The sequence below is a fragment of the Coloeus monedula genome (genome assembly GCF_965178545.1).
Source record: "Coloeus monedula genome assembly, chromosome: 9".
NCBI classification, from domain to species: domain Eukaryota; kingdom Metazoa; phylum Chordata; class Aves; order Passeriformes; family Corvidae; genus Coloeus; species Coloeus monedula.
The window spans coordinates 18,154,471-18,177,421 of NC_138789.1; the positions used below are offsets into that span (position 1 = coordinate 18,154,471).

General features: G+C 37.0%; 1 protein-coding gene across 7 annotated transcripts in view; it reads left to right on the plus strand.

Moving 5' to 3' along the window:
• Positions 1-21,068, plus strand: part of TTLL7 (tubulin tyrosine ligase like 7) — a 65,600-nt gene extending 44,532 nt beyond the window's left edge. For 5 of the 7 annotated variants that reach the window (XM_082287298.1, XM_082287303.1, XM_082287299.1 and 2 more), the window contains 7 exons: positions 1,431-1,626; positions 2,223-2,503; positions 5,415-5,549; positions 7,247-7,327; positions 11,120-11,280; positions 15,415-15,588; positions 18,809-21,065. In XM_082287298.1, coding sequence (XP_082143424.1) covers positions 1,431-1,626; positions 2,223-2,503; positions 5,415-5,549; positions 7,247-7,327; positions 11,120-11,280; positions 15,415-15,588; positions 18,809-18,929 — 1,149 coding nt within the window. In that variant the 3' untranslated portion in view covers positions 18,930-21,065. Of the gene's footprint in view, positions 1-1,430; positions 1,627-2,222; positions 2,504-5,414; positions 5,550-7,246; positions 7,328-11,119; positions 11,281-15,414; positions 15,589-15,920; positions 16,040-18,808 lie in introns of all 7 variants that reach the window. The other 2 variants (XR_014226660.1, XM_082287302.1) reach the window with 2 other exon arrangements.
• The last annotated feature ends 1,883 nt before the right edge of the window (positions 21,069-22,951 follow it).

Consider the following 22,951-nt stretch of genomic DNA (forward strand, 5'->3'; position numbering starts at 1 on the left):
TTTACTGTAGGATGTGTGAGGAACATGTGTACAATAAGTGGAATAAGATCTACTTAAAGCCCCTGTGGGTTGTGATTGAAAATATTTGTTACAGCTTGTGTAACTCCTCAGGAATGTCTGATCAATATGTCTCCATCACACACAGCCTTTCATGATTAGGACAGCTATTTTTAAGAAAGTGGTATGTGTTGAGGCACCTTACTTTTATCCCTTTGGCAGGCAGATATGTATCAACATATTCTTTGTGTAACAGCAATGATCAGGGCTCTCCTCAATGCAATATTCTCCTCTAACTTCTCCTTATGTGGTCTAACAGCTTGGGATTGCACAAACATACTTCTAGTTAGTGGCAGAAATCCCTTCCCTTCCTTGTCTGGAGCAGAACTTCAGGTAGCATCTATTTAGTTACGAAGTGTGTCTTGTGGCAACAGGAGGTTTTGGGGCTTTTTCCTGTTACCCTCATAGTAAATCTAGCTGTATTACGTTATGATAAGACATTAGGAAAATTTAAATTCTTCCTGAGAGTTCTTCTATTTCACTTTGACTTAAAGTATGTTCAGAAATGATAATATTAATTTTTTTTTTTTAAATCTGAGCTTTAATTGCAATCCATTAGGCAGATGAGGCCATCAGCATAGCTTCTTATAGCTGAGAGTTACTGGAAACAAAGTGTGTAGGAAAAAAAGGTGACCACATAAGCCTACTTAGGAGAACAGATGTAATGGAAGATACTGCATTTTTTGTGTCTGACTGATGGTAGATGGAAGATGAAAAATTTTCATTTGTAGTTTCTCTTCTTGGATCAGTTTCTCTGTCTCCACCTTTTTGGTTTTTGTCTTGCAGTATCCTTGGTAATAGCACAGGATTAATTAGCTAATGACACTGAATCCCATGTGCATATGAGGCACCAAGAACCCCCAGCACAGCTTGCTGTATTCTTTGGTTTCTGCTCTCTGCAGGATTAATCACTTTCTTTTTACAAGTAAAACAGCCAAAGTTCCCTGATGTATTTTTCCACTTCATGTTGATCATTGTTAAGCTGTAGCTTCAGTTATTGCAAATATCAATGAGTAACCTGAACTAATTGTAAATGGTATTCTATATCAATTGATTTATGATTTCAAGCCATAATTCAGTATTTTGGGAGTGTGATTCATACAAAAAACAACTCCCCCCGTCCCCCCCCCACCCTTACTATATTATGCTGCTCTTCATGTGAGAAAGATTAGACTTACTGTGGAGTGAATTTAATGAAATATTTAAGCAATTATTCTAAAATTTAGGACAAACTTCCAATATAATTTGGGAGGCTTTATAGCTGTGCAAATCCTGCCTGAACCTGCCTGAATCAAGGATCTAGTGTGATAGCTGGCTGTTTCTTTGGGATTCAATTCAATTTCTTGGGTGTTTTTGCTTTTTTTTTTCTTTAGCCCTTGTGTTCAATGCCAGAAAGTGCACCTTCCTTAAGGAAACCTAAGAACCACAGCAGTGACAGTAGCTGTGATAGTGGGAGCAGTGTGTCAGATTCGGGAGAAGAAACTGAAAAGGAAGATCACAATGAAAAAAAAGAGAAAAAAGTGTCATATGATCTTGAAGAAAATAAATACAAATCTTTGGAACGATCAGGTAAATGAAGTGATCGCTTTTCCAAGTCTGGCACTGACGATGAATCATATGAAATTCTTCAGTCTTTCAGAATTTATCAACCTTTGTATCTCAGGGTTAAGCACTGGTTTACTTGTTTCAGTTTCTTTAAAATGTTTTCTAAATTAATAGATACAATGTTATTTTTTGTTTCAGTGGTGTATTGTCTCAAAGAATTTGATAATGTAATCACACGTGTAGCGCTACTTCTAAAATGTTATTTTTCATAGCAGCATTTACTTAGCTGAAAACTGAATTGTAGTCAGGAAACTGCACACAGAAGCCACATACTTTTTGACCTAAAGAGCACATGCCCTTTCATAAATCTCATGCATGTTATAGTGGATTGGAGTCTGTGTGAATAAAGGTGAATATGAGGAAGAAATAAATATTCCTATAAGTATGTAAATTCTGTATTCTTAGGGGATCTGACACGACTGACCTCTACATATATAGTTGTTAGTCAACATACAGCATATGTGCACACATTGATCATATGTGTTGTTAGTTACAAAGACTAAAAAATGGGTGTTAAGAGAATAGTAAGTAATAACATCATTCATTTAATTTGTCTGCAGGTAGAATGAACTGCAAACCTTCAAATAAAAATGTAAAGTCTCCATCATATTCGTCCCCCACATCATCCACAGGTCCAATAAGGCGTTCTGTGAGCTGCCCTCGTTCCATATCAATACTCACTATGCAGTCCCAGGGAGCTGAGCAGCGCCCTGTTTCAGCCAAAGCATCTCTCCAAATGCAGCGAACATCCTCAGTGAACAGGTCTCACTCTTTAAGTCGTAGCCCATCTTCAGCCAGAGTCTCTCAGACACCCACCTTGGGAACTATGAACTCTTCAGGGGTGAGTTAACACAGCAGTTGCATGCAAAATGTGTTCCATTTTTCTCTAAAACTCAATAAATACATTAGTAATTTTTGCAACATCGGAAAACTTGAGGTACTGTAGTCAAGATTATTTTGACAGACACTTGAGCGTATAATATCTCTAGACCTGTATGTGACATGGGGTGAGTGCCAGCTGTCATGTTTCAGTGTTCCTGGTGCAGCAGAACAGATGTGACATTTTGTGGAAATGGAAATCTTAAGAATTTTTGTGAAGGGGAAACCTTCACTCCTAAATAGGCTTTTGAAGATACAAAGGGTCACTACCTCTCTTAAAAATTTCCTGTGGTTTATTTGGGGGCTGCTGGTTCTGAAATAAGGCTGTTGTACCTACCTTCAAAATCTTTACAGTGACAAAAATACATCCAGATTTCAAACCCAATGTATAATCCAAGGGTAAATGCATTGTGCCAGAATAAAACATTAGTAAGTCTTTGTATGGCTGTCCGTTGTAGAAGAAGGTGAGATTAATTTTCAACCTATATTGCACTATTTTGCTTGTGCTATATTGCTTCAGTAGAGCTCTACTTCCAAAGTGAACAGCTGAAAATTTATACAGTGCTTGTGGTCTTCAGAGTTTGCCACTGCAGTAACTGACTCAGAAGCCATTTTCTTTTTTTTTTAAATGAAGATAAAGTGTCTTTCATTTGAACTCTCTCCTTGAGACAGGCAAGCAACTAGCCCAAGTAATTACTAGACCAGATTAAACCCTTTTAATTGTTTAGAATTTGTGTGATTAGTTGTACTTTCACAATGTACTTCTGAACCATGTACATTTTTTCATTTTGTTAGCACATTGTCTTCCTCTTTGGTATCTCCTTCATAGACCAGGCATTTCTTCTTTTGTGTTTCTATGATGGACCCCATATGTACTTATCCCTAGGCAGTGTTTGCAGGGATCAATCCCCAGCCTCATTCAGGATTGCACTGCGTGCTGGTGCCAGAGTGTTTCCATTCATGCTTTGATGCCTGACCTATATATTTCATCACCCAAATAATTTGTGTGGAGATGGGGCAAAACAAATTGTACTTTTAACCCATATTTGCATCCTCTCTGTATTGTGGTGAGCTTTGGTTGTGAGAAATCCTTTTGTAATGCTAATTAACTTGCTTCATAGTATTTGCTATCTCTAATCATCATTTTTATCCGGTAGAACGCTCATTGTCTGTTTTGCCTGTGAGGCTTTGTCTAAATGATGAAAAAGGATCCTTTTAAAATTGTGTGCTGACATCTTGTGAAATACTCCTTAACATGGTTTTCCATCTTTAAAGTCAGCTAATAGAATTGGAAAGACATTAAGATTGTGTCTTCACAACAACGTGTTAAAGGTATTTTTTATCGCATTAGCTATCTCAAGTTTAAAAAGTACCCTTTTATCATCACGATGTACTATGAGAGTTTAATGAGACAATGCTAGTATAGATTTTTCTATTCACATTAACTTTATATCAAATACAAATTACTGAAAGATTAAAAGCAGTCTCTTACCATCTGACATTAAAAATGGGCTACTGGCTTAAATTAACATTAGTAAGAAAGCATACTCTCTTTTTCATTGAGAAAGCTCCACCACAGAAATGATCTTGATGTGCAGAACAATTACATTGGGTGATAGAGCTTAGGTCATGCTTCCTAAAAATGATGTGAATAAAATTACTTACAGAATGGATAAGAACTACTCATAATTTAGCACTGTATTCTGAATGGAACTCTGTTCATAATTATTTTTGCAACTAAGAATAATGTAATATATATTACTGCTAGAATAACATTAAAATTGATAAACTGTGACTTACTAAGAAGAAATCATTTGTGCATGATAAAGTGTTAGTTTAGCTATCCTTTGGGCAAGAAAAGAGCAGTACACTGCCATTTTTGGAGTCTGCTGAGATCCAAATGTTTTAAAGCTAGGGAAACAGAATTTAAATCACTTACAGTTGGGAATTACAGACATATTCTTATAGGAATTATAAACAAAAGTGGGTTTGAAAATATTTGCTATCTTATTATTTCAGCCACATTAACATGTATCAAATAGCAAAGTATTTTTTTGTGCTTGAAAATATTTATCACTCACTTAAATAAAAATATCCTTAAGTATTGTAGTTGTTACAAGATACAAAGGTTAGAAGTGCCTAAAAATTTTGGATTTCACTCTTGAAAAACGTTAAAATTAAGCTGACTTGGTCTTGCAAATGTGAAAATACAGAAGTATGTGAAAGTAAAGAAAGAGGATCAGAAATACTTCTAACTAGTGTGTCATGTTTTAAGGAAGACCCCCTAAACCCTCCAGGGATGCTCTTCGGCAAGCACTGTAGGGGTTCAGATTAGTGTTGGTGTAAAAAGCGCTGATATTTTAAACAAAACTCTGGACAACTGAAGACACTGTCAGACCCCTTAATGACTAAAGTAGAAGGAAAGTGTCCTTTTTAATGCTTCCTGAAATCTTGGCCCTGTGATATGTTGCCAGTTTATGTTAAATTGTTGAAGTGAGTAACTGAAAGGATGCTTTTTTATGACTAATAATATTTTTCATTATGTTGAGTTTAAAGTCAAAGTCTGAGATCTCAGTTTCAAATTTATTCTTTAAATTGTGGGCACCATAAATATGGAATATGTGTTTGTTTATTCTATTTCAAACAAACTTACATTTAAACTGTTTTTCTTGGATTTCTTGGCAACACTAAGTAATGGTGATGCATTAACGTAAGTGATATATATTAGTTCTGTATTAGATAATATGTCTATGCACTTTAATAATATATTTTATGTCACTCTACTTAGAATTTTTTTTGTCAAGCAAACATCTTTGTAAAGTGATTTAATGGCACACTTGAAATGTTTTCCTCTGCTTCGTGTTGGCTTTTAGAGTGAGTCTTTGCTGCAACAGAAAACAAAAGAGCAAGAAATTGCTTTGACAAAAGAGACTCTTCTCCTTATCAATGACTTGAGAATCAAGTTCCCAGGAAAAACAAATGAAGAATCTGAATTAATTATAGAAGATGTAAGTATCTATAAATAAGAAAGAAGAACAGTCTAGACACTGTTTAGGCTACTGAAATGAAGGAAAGTAAAAAGCTTGATCTATGATTCATTAGCTCCTGTGGCTCTAAAACTTCCAGAACTCAGGATAACTCAAAAGATTTTGAAAGCTTGGAGCTTTGCATACTTTCTGACCTTAAAAGAGCAGCACTGAAAACATTCCTATGTCCTTATAAAATATATGAGAAATACGCAGGAGGGTTAGGAAAATTCAGTTTTTCATTGTAGAGGAAGTTCAAACTTTCAAGTAAGCTGAGAAGAATGTTACAATTCATATTTCATCTGATATTGTTAAAACAGATCCTGACCTGTTTAACTTGCTCACAAGCAGGCATACTACAGAACTCAGACTGATATGCTGCAGGCAGAATGGAGCTTTGAGGGTCATAAAGAACACCAGTCACATGCTTTTTGGCTCCTGTAGTCTACCAAGTTAGCCTTTCTCACATCCAGCATTGTCCTGAGCCTTGTAGTTTGGTATTAAAGACATGTGAAACAATGCCCAACTAAAGGTCAATTAAACCCCAATACTTAATATATGTAAGAAGAAATTACATGGTATCTGAATACCTTGTAAGTATTTAATGCAAAGAAGCTAACAGGATGGAAAAGAAGAAAATGAAGACAGAAGTTCTCTTACCAGTTTAGAAGAAAAATGAAAGGATTCAAATTAACACCTGTGTTCTGATGTAGTGAGCACAGTCCATGGTGTGTTAAAATTTATCTGATTTATTATCTGGCCAGAAATGTCCTGAGCTCTGTGAGCTTTCAGAATGTTGATTATGTCTCTAGTAATCTCTGCAGTTACACTGGAGTGGAAAGGATTTCTGCTGTAATGATGGTTGATTTGGGTGATGCTGGAAGGTAGCATTCACAGCCAGCAGACTGGACATCTCAGAAGCAGCACTAAAATGCTTCATTGAATGTTGTCTCTGGTGCCCGTGAGCAGTTCTGTGCGAGGGGCTGCGAGTGCTCCATCTGGCGGTGCTTCCTCACACGGCGCCAGCCTGGTGGGACATGCACCTTCCTATGGCAGAACTCTTAAAATTCGTCCGGCCACAGCCAGTTCCTGATGGGAAATAATTCATACGGAGGAAAATGAGTCCTGGTATATTGGTTGCTGGTGAGCCAGAACTTGTTGAAGGTCTGGAGTAGAATAGAATGATAAAATAACAAAATGAGAATAAAAATGTATGTTCACAGCTTGAGCTATTTTGGTAGCACTTAGATTTTGTGAAAGGAGAGTGTTGCAGTTCATATATGATTATTTATAGAAAGGATGATTTCCAGGTATGTCTAATGTCCCTTATGCAGCAAAACCCCTCACTATTTAAATAGATCAGCAGTTAGGCATTATTGAACTTGCTACTCTCAAGAAATCAGGGCTGAGTCAGTCAAGACAACTCTCTAACTGCTTTGTAGTGTATGATTGTCAGAATCAGGTAGAAAAGAGGGTAGGATTGAACTGAAGCATCACATAGATCTTTGCAAATGTTGCCCCACATACATTTGCAAATATTTAGCTATTTTAGAGAAAACTTCTCACGGCGGTCTTTAAGATGCTCACATCTTTAAGCATTAGGAGTGCTCATGAATGAAAGACCAGCTTTCAGTTGTTTTCATGTGTATTTTTTATCTTGTGTTTTACAATGACTACAGATTATGGATAATTGGAAGTATCATAAAACAAAAGTGTCATCCTATTGGTTGGTAAAACTGGATTCAGCAAAGCAACGAAAAGTAAGTGACATATTTCATTTTTGTAAGGTCATCGAAAGCAGATGCATAGCAGTGTTTCTCCTGGTGTTTAGCAGTATCTCGAAGTGACTTGAGATGCCAAAATACTGGCTATTGATACTAACATATATATGCATTAATTCTATTGTAGGAAATTATGTTGCTCTATGTTTGGAGAAGCATGATTGTTCTGGATTGTAATTTAAAAGTCAATTTCTCAAAAAATTAGTCTGCTGAAAGAAAAGCAAACAAATAAATGACTAGTGTTTAAATACCTAAGTTTTAGCAAACATTCTGTGAAGTGTATTCACTCAGCAGATTTGATTGGTAAGGGCTACACCAGTCAGCAGTTTCAGACCAGGCATATTAAAACTCCATTAGAAGTAGTGATACTGCACTTGGATGTTCGGGTATTTAACCCACAGTATTAGAACAGATCATGTTGAATAAAAAATGGGCCTACCAAGCAAAGAATTTTCTCCTCGAAGCATTATTTCAGAAAGCCTCCAATAGAGGGTGGTTCTGCCCTTTATTTGACTGGCAGTCATGTTAAACCAAGGGCACATGTACAAAGTCAGGATGATAAGGATTGATGTGCCAGGTTGTTACTTGCAAAAACTGCACAATCAGAAGTGTGGACTTTTTGCTCTTCTTGTGAGGACATCTTTTATGACTTTAAGAGACTTATAATTCCTGAAGCACTGGTGAGCCCTTCATCTTTGCTTGCACTGGAAATGATTTGCCTTTTTTTAAACTGCTTTTAACCTCAATCCCTTCAAGCAATCAGATAGTTATTCTTAGAAGGGTAGTTTATAAAAACGGATTAACTTTGACAATGACATTGCAGCTGAAGACTGCCAAATGTCTTTTGTTGATTTGAAAGAAGTATGTTTTATATTCCAATGAGGTGGGTGAAGGAGAAGTGAGCAAGGTGGAGAATATTTATGCAAGTAAGGAATCTGTCTCAAAGGTACCTTTCGCAACTTTGTGAAATACAAAACAGAGTCTCAGTCCCCTTCACTCACTTACTGGGAAATTCTAACAGACAAGAAGAAAATACCTGGGCAATGTACTAGATTTCACTGTGTTCATCCCTGACAGCTGTATTTGCTTAACAATTATTCAACATGATGTAGAAAAATTAAACTTAGACTCAGATTCTTAGTGTGTAATATTCTGTCATTACAGCATGAGTACAGGAGGCATTCAGAAGCAAGCTGAGAGTAAAGCAATTAAATAAATTCATGTTAAAAAGAAATTTAACCTCGAAGACTTTCAAGAAAAAGAGGTTTTTGTATGGGAGGAGTTAGGACTCCTTCATGTTGCATCACTTTACATAATTTCTTTAAAAGAGTTTTGATGGTTACCAGAGTGTTTTGAATATGCCCTTTCATAACATCTTGTTCTGTTACACTTAGATAATTTGTTTTGTTAAAGTAAATGATGTAAATTAAACAGAAAGATGAAGGCAAGCTAGGGAAATTAACTTAGAAAAATGAAGATTTAGGTTTCATGAAGTTCCAGCACTTGTGCAATGCCTTGTCTCTTTTCTTAAATGGATGATTTTTTTTTGCCATGTTTGCAAATTAAGGACAATTAACTGGCACATTTCCTGCTCTGGCATATTGGCAATATCATCACAGTAAAAACAGCAGGAAAGAAGTTTTTTCCAGAGTACCTGGCAGCCTGTGGCTTGCTCTAAAATGTTTAGTTCTTAGTTTTCTTCAACTCCAGGTACTACAGTAAAAGAAAAAGCTCTACACTGGCATTGTTGTTCTTAGCTTATGTCTTTCAGACGAGTGAGTCTATACAGGGTGGAACTGTTCTTTTTCACACCGGGAGAGACTATTAGTCAGTGTAACATTGCAGAGAAATGTGTGGCTGATCCTTACGTGATTGAGGGACTGAGGTGGTTCAGATGGATGTGTATGACCACAGATACTAGCCATGTGTGTGGGAAAGCCTTGGACAGTGAGACATTTGAAAAAGTGCTTGCAAAGCATGAAGACAAAAGGGTAATGCTGCTAAGGAAGTGTCTGAAAGTCTGGGCCTGTTCTACAGGCATGGGGCAGTCCAAAACCTGGGTTTAGCTCCTGCTAAAAGAGATCAGCATCCTTAGGTTTTAATATCTTACTCTTTCTATCTCACTCTTTGGGAGGAGGAGGCCATGGGTGTGGGTTTTAGTGTGTTAGACACCTGCATTCATAAAGATTCCCAACAGAGAGGACAGTATTGTATTTACTTTGGGTTATTATGTGCAGGGAATTAGTGCAAAACCTGTGCATGCAGACTAATCCCAGGTCTTCGAAAAGATGGAAATAACGTGGAAATAACATATTAAATAACATTTTAAATAATATGGAAAAATGTATTTCATTAAGGCTCTCATTATTAGATATCTATAGATTTTCTGCCCATTAGGAATACTACACAGCTTCCTTGTGCTATTGCAAGCATTTTGTTTATTTAAGCATTATTTCCTTCACTGCCAGACTATTTATAAACATCAGTTTGTTATGCAGCACCTAAAAATTGCAATTCCACACCGTGCTTCCATTCTTTACTGTTCTACTAAATGTCTTCCACCTTTTGAGAGCCAGGATTCACCATGTGAATCAGTTTGTCATACATACCTGAAAGTTTCCAGGGGAAGAATTGTACCTTCTAATTTAGAAAATCTTACACCAAATCAGCAAGTACCTTCATCTGTTTACCACCCACTTGAGTCTGATTGGTTTTTGGAAGATGCTGTTATGCAGAAGAGGCAGAGAGGGTGTTTCCTTCAAAGGAAATTTAATTGATTTAACTGACTTTTTTGTTAATAGGTTACATACACCGTAGGTTTTTTTGTAGGACAGATTTTACAGATTTTCTATTTAGAGGGCCAATATGGGGCCTAAATACTACTTTGGTCGCAAAACTATTCCCAGACTTATTGGTAGTATCTAAATAGACAGAATCCAAGACACTCTGGAGCCTGATTCTCTCCAGTGATTATGAAGGGAACAGAGAGGACTGACTTAAGAGAATGCCCAGATATTTAAAAGCAGGCATGATGAGTCCCACCTTCCTTCCATGCCCCAGTTCAGTGGGATGTGCACAGGTGTATCCATGAGGATGCACATGAGTTGGATGTGCATCTGTCTAGCACTATATTGAATGCAGCTCAGCCTTTATGCTCTTGCATTTAAATGTAGTCTGTATGTAATAAATCCATGGTGTGTCTGTAAATGTTCCAATTTTAGACGTCTTGCTGATAATTTTCTTACCTACTGATTTCACTACACTGTCTCCTGCCAGGTACACTAATATGGTTTGACCCTGGGTAACGCTGAGCTTCAACACACATCAAACCAAGGCAGTTTGTAGTTTTTCAGGACATTTTAGTTCCTTGTAAAATAGTTGGTATTTTACAAGGGGGTGGGAAAAGGAGATATACAATATTTGGGTTGTTAGTTAAGTTGCTTCTAGTCTGTAATTGTGTCCGTTTTGTTTCTTTTTACTCTTTCAGTCATTTGAATGAGCTAGTATTGAACTCAAAAAATAGAAATGAACTTTTCTGTAATAAAAGAAAATCTTTTTATTTGACTTTACAAAATGTTCTTGACAGAAAGAATATATAATAAAAGTTAGCTGATGAATGCACAGAAATGAACCATAGACATCTGTAGGAATGTATAGGTATGCAGTCATATGTGTAGGTATACCTGTCTGTGTGTGTGCAAGGGCATCCACCATCAGCTGGGTTTTGGTTTTGCAGCATGTCTTTGATTTACTTGGAATGCTCTTTCCTAGGTTTTGGATATCGTTAGGACAAGTGTCCGTGCAGTTCTACAGCATGTCTGGAAAGCCCCAGACATTGAAAATTTACATCTCTACCGTCTTTTTAACCGTGTATTTAATCGCTTACTTTGGAGCCATGGTCAAGGCCTATGGAACTGTTTCTGTAATTCAGGGTAAGCTGATTTTTCTTTTCTTAGTCTTCTTCGTAACTTCACAATTACAATCAATGCTGGCATACTTTGTTGCTCATTTTCATTCACTAGAATGCTGCAATACATTGAACTTGTTTTAAAAGCAGCTTAAGATATATAGTAGAATTAAATCTAGCAATAAAGGCCAACCATTTTAGAAAGGGAATCAAACATTTAGTAATGTATTTATAAATAAAATAATCTAAGGAAAAAAAATAAGGAAAAAAAATGTTCAAAATATTTGAGCCTTAACTCATTTACTGGATGGTGCATGATTTTAAGGCCACTGTGTCAAGTGTGGATTTGCCATCAACAGAAATCATTGTCCTATCTATTTGTGCTCCAGACTCAGAAGGGAAGAGTTCAGTCATAAGTGCAGCTGACGTCTCACGCCAAATGCAATGTCACCTCTGTGATTTACAAATAAACAGTTCAAATGTTTGTTCCTGATTACATTCACTGTTTCCCATACTGGTAGAAAGTTAAGTATATGTGGAATATGAAATGTCCACCCAGAGGTAAGCAGGTGTTTTTGGTTTGGGTAGCAAATACAAGTTTGTTATGGGGAGGAAAAGATCTGGACATATAAGTAAGTTCAATAACCTGCATTTCAGAATCCACATTCCTGAAATCGAAGGCATTGGTACAAATATAGATTTGGGGGATCATATCAGGGGTATAAAACAATTCCTCCCACACACCAATTTATTCATGAAATAAGAATACAAATTTTTAAATATGAAATATATTGCATACCAAAAAAGGACATTTTCTCTATTAGTATATAAAATGTATAAAGAATGGGAGGGGGTTTCATTAGCTTACATAAGGTGTTCTGAGAGATGTATTGAAAATGAACTACAACAATTATTGTGCTGCTGGATATTGTATGTACAAAGGAATCAAGTCAATAGGTTGTTCACATATAGTCATTTGTCATATGTAAAGAACTCACACAATACCCTTGTTAATTGTTTCCCTACAAAATGGATAATAATAATTAGAGGTATCTGAGGGGTCCAAAAGATCAACAGGTCTTTTCCCGTCATCTTCTCATTGCTGAAGGGTTGTTGTTTTGCAAGCTGTTAGGAATCTTTACAGTTTTTTCTTTTCTTCATGCTAGCAGAGGTGTGTGAAGTCTTGAGTATAAGCTCAATTCTTTTGTTGTCATAAAATATTATAAGTGGAGCTATTCTTTGACAAAGATTCAGTTCCTTGTAAGAGGAGTTGTTATGTAAAAGATTCTAAAAACACTGTAAAAGTAATATATGAATATCCAGTATGTGTAGCAATCACTCTGCATGTTATATACTTAATACAGAATTCATGGAAGAAAACAAAAGGGCTGTTTTCACCTTGCCCATATGTTGGTTATTCAGTTGCAAGCATCCTTTTTGCCATATAACACGACTGGGAACTCATGACAGCACCTCTGTTGCAGAGAAGCCAGCTTCTCATCACTCTTCCCTATGAGTTCATTGTGCCATTTTAAGGAAGAGATTGGAATAAACTTAGTACATGTGTAGAATTTGGAGAAACATGTTGGGAAAGGGGTATTAATGTGCTGATTCAGAAACAACATTACTATATGAAAATTTATTAAGGAGTGTAGTATGTTCACTGTTCATAAGATACATATCTTGGGAGAAGAGTGGAGCTGATGACCTTAAGGTTTCCTCTTGCTGGTTAGAACTCTGCTAGGTATGTGCTATTTTAGTGAAAAGAAAGAACAAAGAAAATCTCTGTGAAAAAAAGGTGATGCAGAGGGTTTCATAATGCTACATTTGTTTTACTGTATAATAAACAATTAAAACTAATAGGAGAAAACTAGTAGAACCAGTTGACTTTGGATGCTTATAAAAAGAGTAACACATAATTGACTGTATTGCACAATCAAGTATAATGCTCTTTTTTGTATCTGGTGAGGAGTCTGTGATTTCTTACTAATGTATGGAAGCTAAATTTACAGCATAACCAATTAAACTTAGGAAACAGAACTCTTGATCCCTGTTGATTGCAGTATAATGGAGAATAAACTGAATCTGTCTAATACACAGAGGAGGTTGCACAGGCACATTTATATGACAGCTCATTAAAATTCATGTGTATGTTTCCAAAACTCAGCTTTTGTTATTAGGGTAACTGTATAGCACTAGGTCATAGTCAGCCGTGGTTGCAGCAGGCCATATATTTTTGTCACTGAAAAAATGCCTCTAAACTGTTGAAAAGTTATCACAGACTTCAAAGCCCAGAACCTAAGGAATTTATCAGGAAAGTTTCTTCTACAGGATTTCTGAGTTTTATGGATTGACTTATAATATAATTATGTGTAGCAATGTGAATCTGTTGAATGAATGTAATACTTAGAACTTCATCTTGCTACTTTCTGCCAACCATCACATGACTGCATGAGGAAAGACTAAAGACAATAGATTAATTTTCATATAAAAGTACATGTGGACAGTTCCCAGACAGAAAACAATTGAGAAAAATATATTAAGGAAAAGTAGTAGTATGACTCAATGATCTTAAGAGGTCATTTCCAACCTAAAAGATTCTGTGATTATTAAGTTTGTGAAATTAAACACTTTCGATGTATACAAACAATACTTCTTAAACAACTATGAATAATAATTAAGGAGAAATGCTTGCATCATTGAAAATTATGTTTGTAATGAAAATTCTGTAGGACTGAATGTTTTCAGCTGGAACATACCATCTAGACAAAGGAGCCAGGCTGACCAATCAGTTGGCTGCACATACAGCTCATCTTTTAGTCATTAATGGTCTTAATTCCATCCTAATCATAGAATCATGAACTCATACAGTGTTAAGGGGTTGGAATGGACCTTAAAGATCAGCTAGTCTCAATCCCCCAGCCATGGACACGGACACCTCCCACCAGACCAGGTTGCTCAAGGCCTTATCCAGCCTGGCTTTGAACACTGTTGGGGTTGGGGCATCCACAATGTCCCTGGGCAACCTGTGCCAGTGTCTCACCACCCTCACAGTGAAATGCAGCCCAATTAAAAAAATCTCACTAGGCAGGAGTGAGCTTGCTGGTTCTTTGATCTTGTTTTAAGGATGAACTTTATACACTGGCATTGTGAAATCTACTGCTGCTCTCTGTGGGCAAGGCTAAATCATCCTGGATGCTATGTTGAAGCCAGATGCAGGAAATTTTCCTCACTCTGTGAAGTGCTTCTTTCATACACAAACAAAAAACCTCAAGCTTACAAACCATCTGTGCTGCTGGATAATAATTTTGACCAAGAAAAGTCTTCACAAGCACCATGTTGCCTTTTAAAACAGATGGAATGATCTATAATTTGGTCAGACAAGAATGTTGAAGTGTATGCAAAGAACTATTTATTGTAGTCTTCTGTGCTAAAACACACCTGGTTTATATTGGTATGCTAGGGTTTGGTGACTTTTTTTTGCAAAGAAAAATGGCATCTTAAGAGAACATAAGAAATTTTTCTATAGATGTACTTTTCAAGTTGCACTTAATTGTAGATAACCAACCCCATGTGACCAGAGGAAATAATAAGTAGCATTTGAATAACTAAACTGAGAGACTCTTGTCATATGATTTTTTGGATAAGGAAGCAGAGCATGTACTAATCTCCTGTAAATTAATTTCATATTTGTTTCTTGGTATCATGTACTTAAAATAAAGGTATTATTATGCCATGTGGACATTTAGAAATAATTTATTACATTTGTTAATTCCTTTAATATCATAATTTCGTTCAGGCAGTAGCCTGTTAAAAAGAGTGAGTGTTTTTTGTTATTCCTGTTGTAAGACAAATACCCAATTTTGTGACAGTAAATCTTTACATGCTAAACCTAAGTAATGGCTCTGTAAACACTTTAGAGAACAAACCAAGTGAAAAATGGCAGTGGAATTTCCCATATAAAGATTAACTTCTTAATTTGTGTTTTGGACTCAGCATTTGCCAGTATTTGTGTTAAATGGTATAGACCTTTCCTGTACACAGGCAAGGTCATGCTTTTTCTCTTGTTCCTCGGTTGTTAAATCTGATATAAAGCAGTAAAGCTCTTAGATTGCAATTTGTGACAGAGAACATGAATTTGTTTCTTTTTCCATAATAGGAGCTCTTGGGAAACCATATTCAGTAAAGGCTCAGAGGTGGTGACTCCTGAGCAACTCCAGTGTTGCCAACGAATAGTACAGCTTTGTAAACACTGCCTGCTGGTAGTTTACAAACATTCATCAGATTCAAGAGGATCCCCGACTGGGATGAGCCACCACTGGGACGATACAAGGTATAAATTTGAATATTTTCCTTCTAAATTCTAAGTATAAAAGATAGTACTGGAACAGGTTTCAGTCCATATTGCTACCACTAAACTTTTAAGTCTGGTTCACTCTGTATTTAAGAAAAAAACCCAGCAAACTCCCCAACATTTCCCTTGCTCATGACTTTCAATCATTCTAATTCACTACCCCAGTCATGAAGTGCTACCAAAAGAAAACTTGACATACACATCTTGTGTGAAAGTACCCTTATTAAACTCTTGATTGCCTACTGCCTAAATAGCTGCAGCAAAGGCTTTCCATAAAGTGAACTGAAAATTTCCTTTCTTCCCCTTCCCAGATCCCTCAAAGTCTCTGTTTCCAGATTTGCATTCCTAGAGGTATCCTAACATGTCAGATACTTCTGGCTTCACATGCGCAGTGGGATGCTATAGGGGCACAGCTCCAGCCAAGGGTCAGGTAAGTGCCATCTGATTTACTGTATTGCACAGTTTTGCAAAGTTGATTTCCAAAACCTATAGAATGAAAGTTTTATTATTCCATCTTACAGAGCATAAATATATTTTCAAACCTTGCAAAACAGCATCATATAGTAAAAGAATTATTTGGCACTTACCTGATTCTCCATTGGCTGGTTTAGTTCCCCAACTGGATACAATAGGGGTGATAATATTATCAGTATAGGGATTACTGAGAATGCTCCATCTGTGGCAGTCAACAACATGCAATTCAACAGTCATAGATGGAGAATTAAATGTCAGTTTTAAATTACTTAGGATCCAAATTCTATTCCATTTTAATTACTGTGTATATAAAGTTACAAATGCTTTCTTTATATAAAATATCTTACATATATTATTACATAGAAGGGCTTTGTGAGTTAAGTATTATGTGAAAAACAAATTTTTGATATATTATCTGTTAAACTTATTTTATGATTTAATTGCTGACTTGATATATCTCAGATTAGTTATTTGATACACTGGACCCATGTGTTATTGACATGTGGATCTTAAGACACTCTAACATAATTTAAAGCCAAGCAGAAACTGAATTTGTTTGATCCCAGCAAAAGTAGAAATATGTTAGCCACAAACCAATCGTATTCAATATTAACATCTACTGAGCTATAGCAGGAGTATGGTAAAGTCATTTGGATTAGCTAAGACTAGAAAACCTTGAAGTTTTTATTGCCTTTACTGTTAATACTGCAGAAAATTTTACATCCTGACCAACCACAAACTATTCAAACTGATCAGATTACTCTAATGTACTTAGCTAACAGGCTTGCATTTGGAATGCAATGAAAGGGATGGTCCAAGAGAACTTTCTCGTCTCCAGTGGCTGTATTCCTTTGGATGCTGACTGGAAGTTATTCATAAATTTCATAGGCCAGAGGAATCTAGGCCCTCTGTACCCTAAATATCAGGAATGGAGTGTCAGGACAACTCTGACTGATCAAAATTACAGTTTTTATATTAGTCTCCATAAATGTTTCATCTATACATGGATATAGCAATATGCCAGTTAACCATGATATTCTGAATCTGTGAAATGAAAGACACGTATGGAAATAAATGCTCTTGCCTGTTACTGCCCACAATTGTAAGGGTAAGGAACTACTTTTCTAGAAATGGGAGAACCACAACACTATTTCACTTTCCACTTAGGTTTCTGTTTTTAATGAATCTCCACTACTAGTAATAGTTTTCCTGACTCTCCATAAAATTGTGTGGAGCAAGAAGGTATCAGAATGTAATTTAATAAATGTATGAGAAGTCAATTTTTTCAAGACTTTATAAAATCTAATTTGAAGAGCTTTGTTTTTTCTGAGCACAAACCAATTTTTTATTTTGTTTTTGTTTAGGAAACAAATGTTTGTGAAACTAAAGCTTTCACAGTTTACAAATAGATACCTCTTTAGCTGGGAAAATTTATTTGTACAGGGAGAGATAAAAAGATAATGAAAACTGCCACAGAGTTTTTAATAACTTCTCAATTTTCTTTTTCAGTTCTATCTCTTAACTGCAAATCCACTAAATAAATAAAACATTAGGACTGCTCAAAAACTATACCAAAGTCTCTTAAAAAAATTAGCTAAAATCAAACTGTGTAAAAAGTAATAAGTTAACCTGTGTTACAAAATAAAAAAAAAGTCTACCACTAGGTCCCTACAGTTTTCTAAATGCCCTTATCTATTACATGGCATATTCTCTGGGAAGTATTAGAGTTATTTACTGTATCATCAAGCAAAAGTAGGACTTGGTCTGGTGACACAGTCAACTGTCAAGCTCACCACCAACCCATTCCAAGTCAGACTTTATTTTTTCACAAATTGTTTAAAAAATATATTGGTGATAAAGATTTTCTCAAGCTTAAACAAAGCACATGTGTACACTTTCTTGTATAGATTGTCTCCCCTTGACCTGTGCCACTGTTTCTATCCATGAGATCAGTCTGACCAGTCTTTTAACTTGTTTGTCATGTATCAATATGATTCACTAGAACTGCACAACAATTTTAAGCAATAATTTGTACAATGTGTTGTGTTAATCCATCCTAACATTGACATAATTCATTGTGAAATTCTGATTTGGTATGGATGTTATTTTTGCACACTTAATTGACTTCAACAATTAACTATTAGGTAATTATAGCATGAAAATATTTAGGAATTAATATTAGGCATATGATAAACTATTGTTTGTATTATTAGATGAAATAAAAGTTGCCTGAATTTAAAAGGTAAATAGTCACCGATGTGAATTACTAGGTTGTAGGATCATTTCTTCCTGTACTACAGTAGTGATGATAACATCTTTTCTTAGACCATTAGAGCTGGAAACCAAAGCTGAAAATTGCTTTTGGTCTCTAATCAGGTTTTTTTTTTACAATCCAACTTTTTATGAGCTGGTTAATTTCATTTGCAGTTTTTGCCGAGTTTAAATTAAACAGGATTCTCTTGTTTACATAGGATTCCATTGTTTATTTATTTCATGGCTTGAAACATAAAGGACTAGAAAGATGTTTGATCCTCATAAAACAGTTTTAGATTCCTTTTCTGAGTTAGCTTGTGCCTATTGCCCTCTGTGTTTCATAAATAGCATTTACTGTACTGAGTTTCCTGCATACAACTATTATAAAGTCTGGCACATTAACAATGAATTCTTTTGCTCTTGAATGTTGCTTTGTCTGTAAACATTGCTGTGTTTTTCATATCCTTTCTAGGTATTTATTGCCAAGACCTTCACTGTTCATCCTGAAATCATCTTCATCCAAACTTAGCTGCAGTTCATCTGGAATGCCTCGCCCTAACATTTTGTTCACACACAGATACAGTCACTTGTGAAGTAAAAGGAAAATTGCTGTTTGTAAATAATAGCACTCAATTTCTTTTTTTTAATTTGTGGTGGAGCTAAACATAAGCACTGTTAAATATTTCCTACCATCATATTATAATAAAATTTAGCTGAAAACCTACTGTAAAAGCATAGCTTTCCTGGGAACATAATGAACCTTGTTAAGTTGTTTACACACACACGTGAATGTGTAGATCTTACTAGGTTTATAAGTAATTCCTTCCTACTAGAAATGTTATTTTTGCTGCAGAATATATAAAATGGAATTGTTCTTGGAGATTCTATTACAGTATTACATTATTTTGTAAGTACAATACTTTGACTTTAAAATTATTTATTGTAAACTATATTATTTATTGTCTCAAATGTAATTTATCCTTTAACAAAGCAGATAATTAAAAAATCTAGTAGAACAGTAAAACTGTAACAGTTATCAAAAATAGTCTGATCAGTTCTTGAACCTGTTTAAAATAAACCCCAAAACTCTGTAAGCCAAACCTAAAGCAAACATATTTTAATTTCTCCTCTGAAATGACAAGATCTATTTAATGCTGCTATTTTTCTTAAAGGACATGATGTATCTTTTAGCCAAAGTGAAGGCATCTAGTATGCAAACAGTAAAATATCAGTTTAGGCATTCACTTCCTAATTGGATTCTCATAATAAAATGGAAGCCAATGTTTGTTTCCAGGTTTTCATTCACATTACCTGTATCCTGTGCCTTTAGGTTTCCTTTGGGAGCAAGCACTCATCCTCAGCTCGCACTCGCATGCATAGTTTTTCTGTTACACTGCGTAAGTGGTAAAGCAGACATTTTTAGGAAATACTGCAGTTGTAATGTATTATTTCAAACTTAAACTAATTGGTTTGTTGTAGTTTTTAGCATGCAATCCAGTACCTACTGTAGAATGTATCTTTGCAACAGACAGTATTTTCTAGATTGCTGACACCTTTAAATGTTGGAAATGTAATTCATTAGAAAGCTCTCATTCAGATCTAGATTCCTGGGGCTGGCTGAACAGCACAAAACCAAAATGAGCCAGAGCAGGAATCTAGTATTAACAGGATTTGTAGCCTGAAAACATCATTCAGGTTTTGCTACATACAGCCATTCATCCCACCCAGCATTGTGCCATGTGAGCCTTATTCGTTATAGAAATAATTATTAAACAAATCAGTTAATCTAGATTTAAAAATTAATTATGTTTTTTAACTGAGTAAAGAACAGAGTAGTTATTATTTACCAAAGACTTGTGTACTTATCAATCATTTAACCCTGAAACGTGTTTGTAAATTATCAATGCATTTCAGGTATACTTTAAAAATAATTTGGGGGCTAATTATCCTCAGGAGCAAGTATGTTAGTGTTTTTTGATATCCAGCAATTTAAGACAAATTTAAGAGGCTTAAGAGATTTGAGATTGAAGTCGCATGGAAATCCTTTTTTAAAAGTTTTAGTCATAGGATATATAAAAACTAGGAATTTGGTTGAGATTTTTGATGCCTGTGCTGTAGTGCCTCAGCTCTAGAACTGCAGAATATATAACAAGAATGTTTGTAAACAATTGAAAAACTCTCTTGAGAACTGCCAGATCAAAGCAGTCTTTTGGTCTGGTGAAGTATTTTTAATTTTTGTGGTAATACTAGTTCAGTAATATAGTATGTTCACATTAATTGTATATCTCTTTTGGTCCATACAGTGACTATTAAAGCATACTCTGGTTATCTGTAACACCTAATAAAAGCTGTAAATTTTCTCTTCTCGAAGGATGCTTCCATTGTATTTTACTTTTGGCCATAAGGATAAGATGAGCTTCCAGCTAAGCTTGCCAGACTCAAACAGAGCTTTAGGATAGGAGGTTTACGTCTTTTTTTTTTTTTTTTTTTTTTTTTTTTTTTCCTAAACTTCACCGATTTCTATTCTTGAATGGCAGTGCTGGGCCAGGTCAGTCTGTACAGAATACTCTGCCAAGAGAAAGAGGGCTACTAACCATACTATGGACAGATCTAGAAAAAGAATACATTTAACATGTACAAAAGTGGACCAGATGGTGGTTTACGTCTGACATTACTTAATATATTTGTATTTCTGATACCTTTCCTAAAGTGGTCATGTGTTCCTAATAATGTGTGAATCAATACCTTCAATAAATGTCATGCTACACTTTGCTGCAGCTCCTCAGAACCAGCGTGTGTGCTCTGCGGGTGAATTATGGGCTGCACCTGTAGCCCAGCTCCAAGTAGTGCCGTAGGCGGAAGCATTTACCCCTTTCCTCTGCAAAACAGCAGCAATTTGCTTTGTGATCAGACCAGTGGTCCTAGGAAGTCTTAATTAGTGGCCTTGAGCTCCTGCAAGCCCTGCTGTGGCAGCACCTGCAGGCTTTTGAGCAGCAGGTCTGCCCACCCCTCATCCTGGCCCCGCCATCCAGGCTTCGCTTGGGCAGCAGCAAGCTCATCAGGCGTGGAGGTGAGGGCAGCACCCGCAATGTCTTTTGTAGTGTAACGAGATCCCGGGCAGGTTTTCAAGTGCTGTGGGAGCTGTGATGCGAAGCAAAGGAACACTGATAAATGTTCCCAGCGGTCGATCTTTACCCAGTTAAGACGCGAATGGCATAAGGTAATGTGTTGTGTAGCGGTGTATCGCAGCACCCGGAGCGCGCTCTCTGCGCCTCCGGCCCTCGGCACCTGAGGCGGCAGCCCCGGCGCGCCCGGCGGTGAGAGGGGAGCGGGCAGCGCTGACTTCCTCGTTAAGGTTCATCAATAGCGGGACCTCCGGAAGCCCCGCTGGCGGTTAGTCAAAAATATCGCCCTTAATTTTTTTTTAATTCCCGCGACACGGTTTTTACAGTTCATTAGTCGAGAGCGGCTGGCAGCGCCGGCACTGCCCTTTGCGGGTCGGGAGCGGGGCCGGAGCTGGCGGGAGGGGCCGGCGAGGAGGCAGCGCAGGTGAGCAGCGGCCCCAGGCGGCAGCACGAACCGTGCCCCGGCGCTCGTACAGCCCCAGCGTAGGGATGGGCTCGGAAATGCCAATTATTAAACATTACAAAGACTGCGCGCCTTATTTGAGGTCCACAGCAAGGAAAATACCTTTTGGAAACCATTGCTTAAATGATGGAGAAAACGTTGCCTGAAGCACATCGTAAGGACACCTGTTCCTAGACCTTGGCCTTGGGTTAGTGTCCTGTCTAGAATGTCTTATCTTCATTATGGAGAAATTAGTCTCTACCTGCTGATTCTCTGTACAGAAAAGTAAACAAATTAATCAGCATTTAAAATTACATCTGAATGGTTCCTTATCTGGTCTAGGAGTTCTAGAACAAATTCACTTTTATATATAAAACCTTAAGTTTACAGTTTATGACTTTCTCTGGATATTCAAGTGAAAGCATTGAAAATATGCCCAGAGGGATCTGGACAGGCTGGATCGATTGGCAGAGACCAAGAGTACAGGGTTCAGCAAAGAGAAGTGCTGAGTCCTGCCCTTGGGTCACAGCAAACCTCTGCAGTGGCATGGGCTTGGGGCAGAGTGGCTGGGAAGGTGCCTGGCAGAAAAGGACCTGGTGGTGCTGGTCAACAGCTGCTGGATATGAGCCAGCATAGGCCAAGAAGGCCAGTGGCATCCTGGCTTCTATGAGAAGTAGCATGGCCGGCAGGACTAGGACAGGGATTGTCCCCTGGTGCTTGGCACTGGTGAGGCACCTCGAGTGCTGTGTCCAGCTCTCAGCCCTGCAGAGGAGGAAGGACCCCGAGGTGCTGCAGGGTGTCCAGTGGAGGGCAGTGGAGCTGGTGAAGGGTCTAGAGGGTAAGTCCTAGGAGCAGCTGAGGGAGCTGAGGATGTTTAGCCTGGAGAGGGGAGGGCTCAGGGGTGGCCTTATCTCTCTTTACAGCTCCCTGAAAGGAGGGTGTAGCCAGATAGGGTCAGGCTTGTCTCCCAGGGAGCTGGTGACAGGGCAAGAGGACATAGCCTCAAGCTGTGCCAGGGACGGTTCAGGTTAGATATGAAGAGGAATTT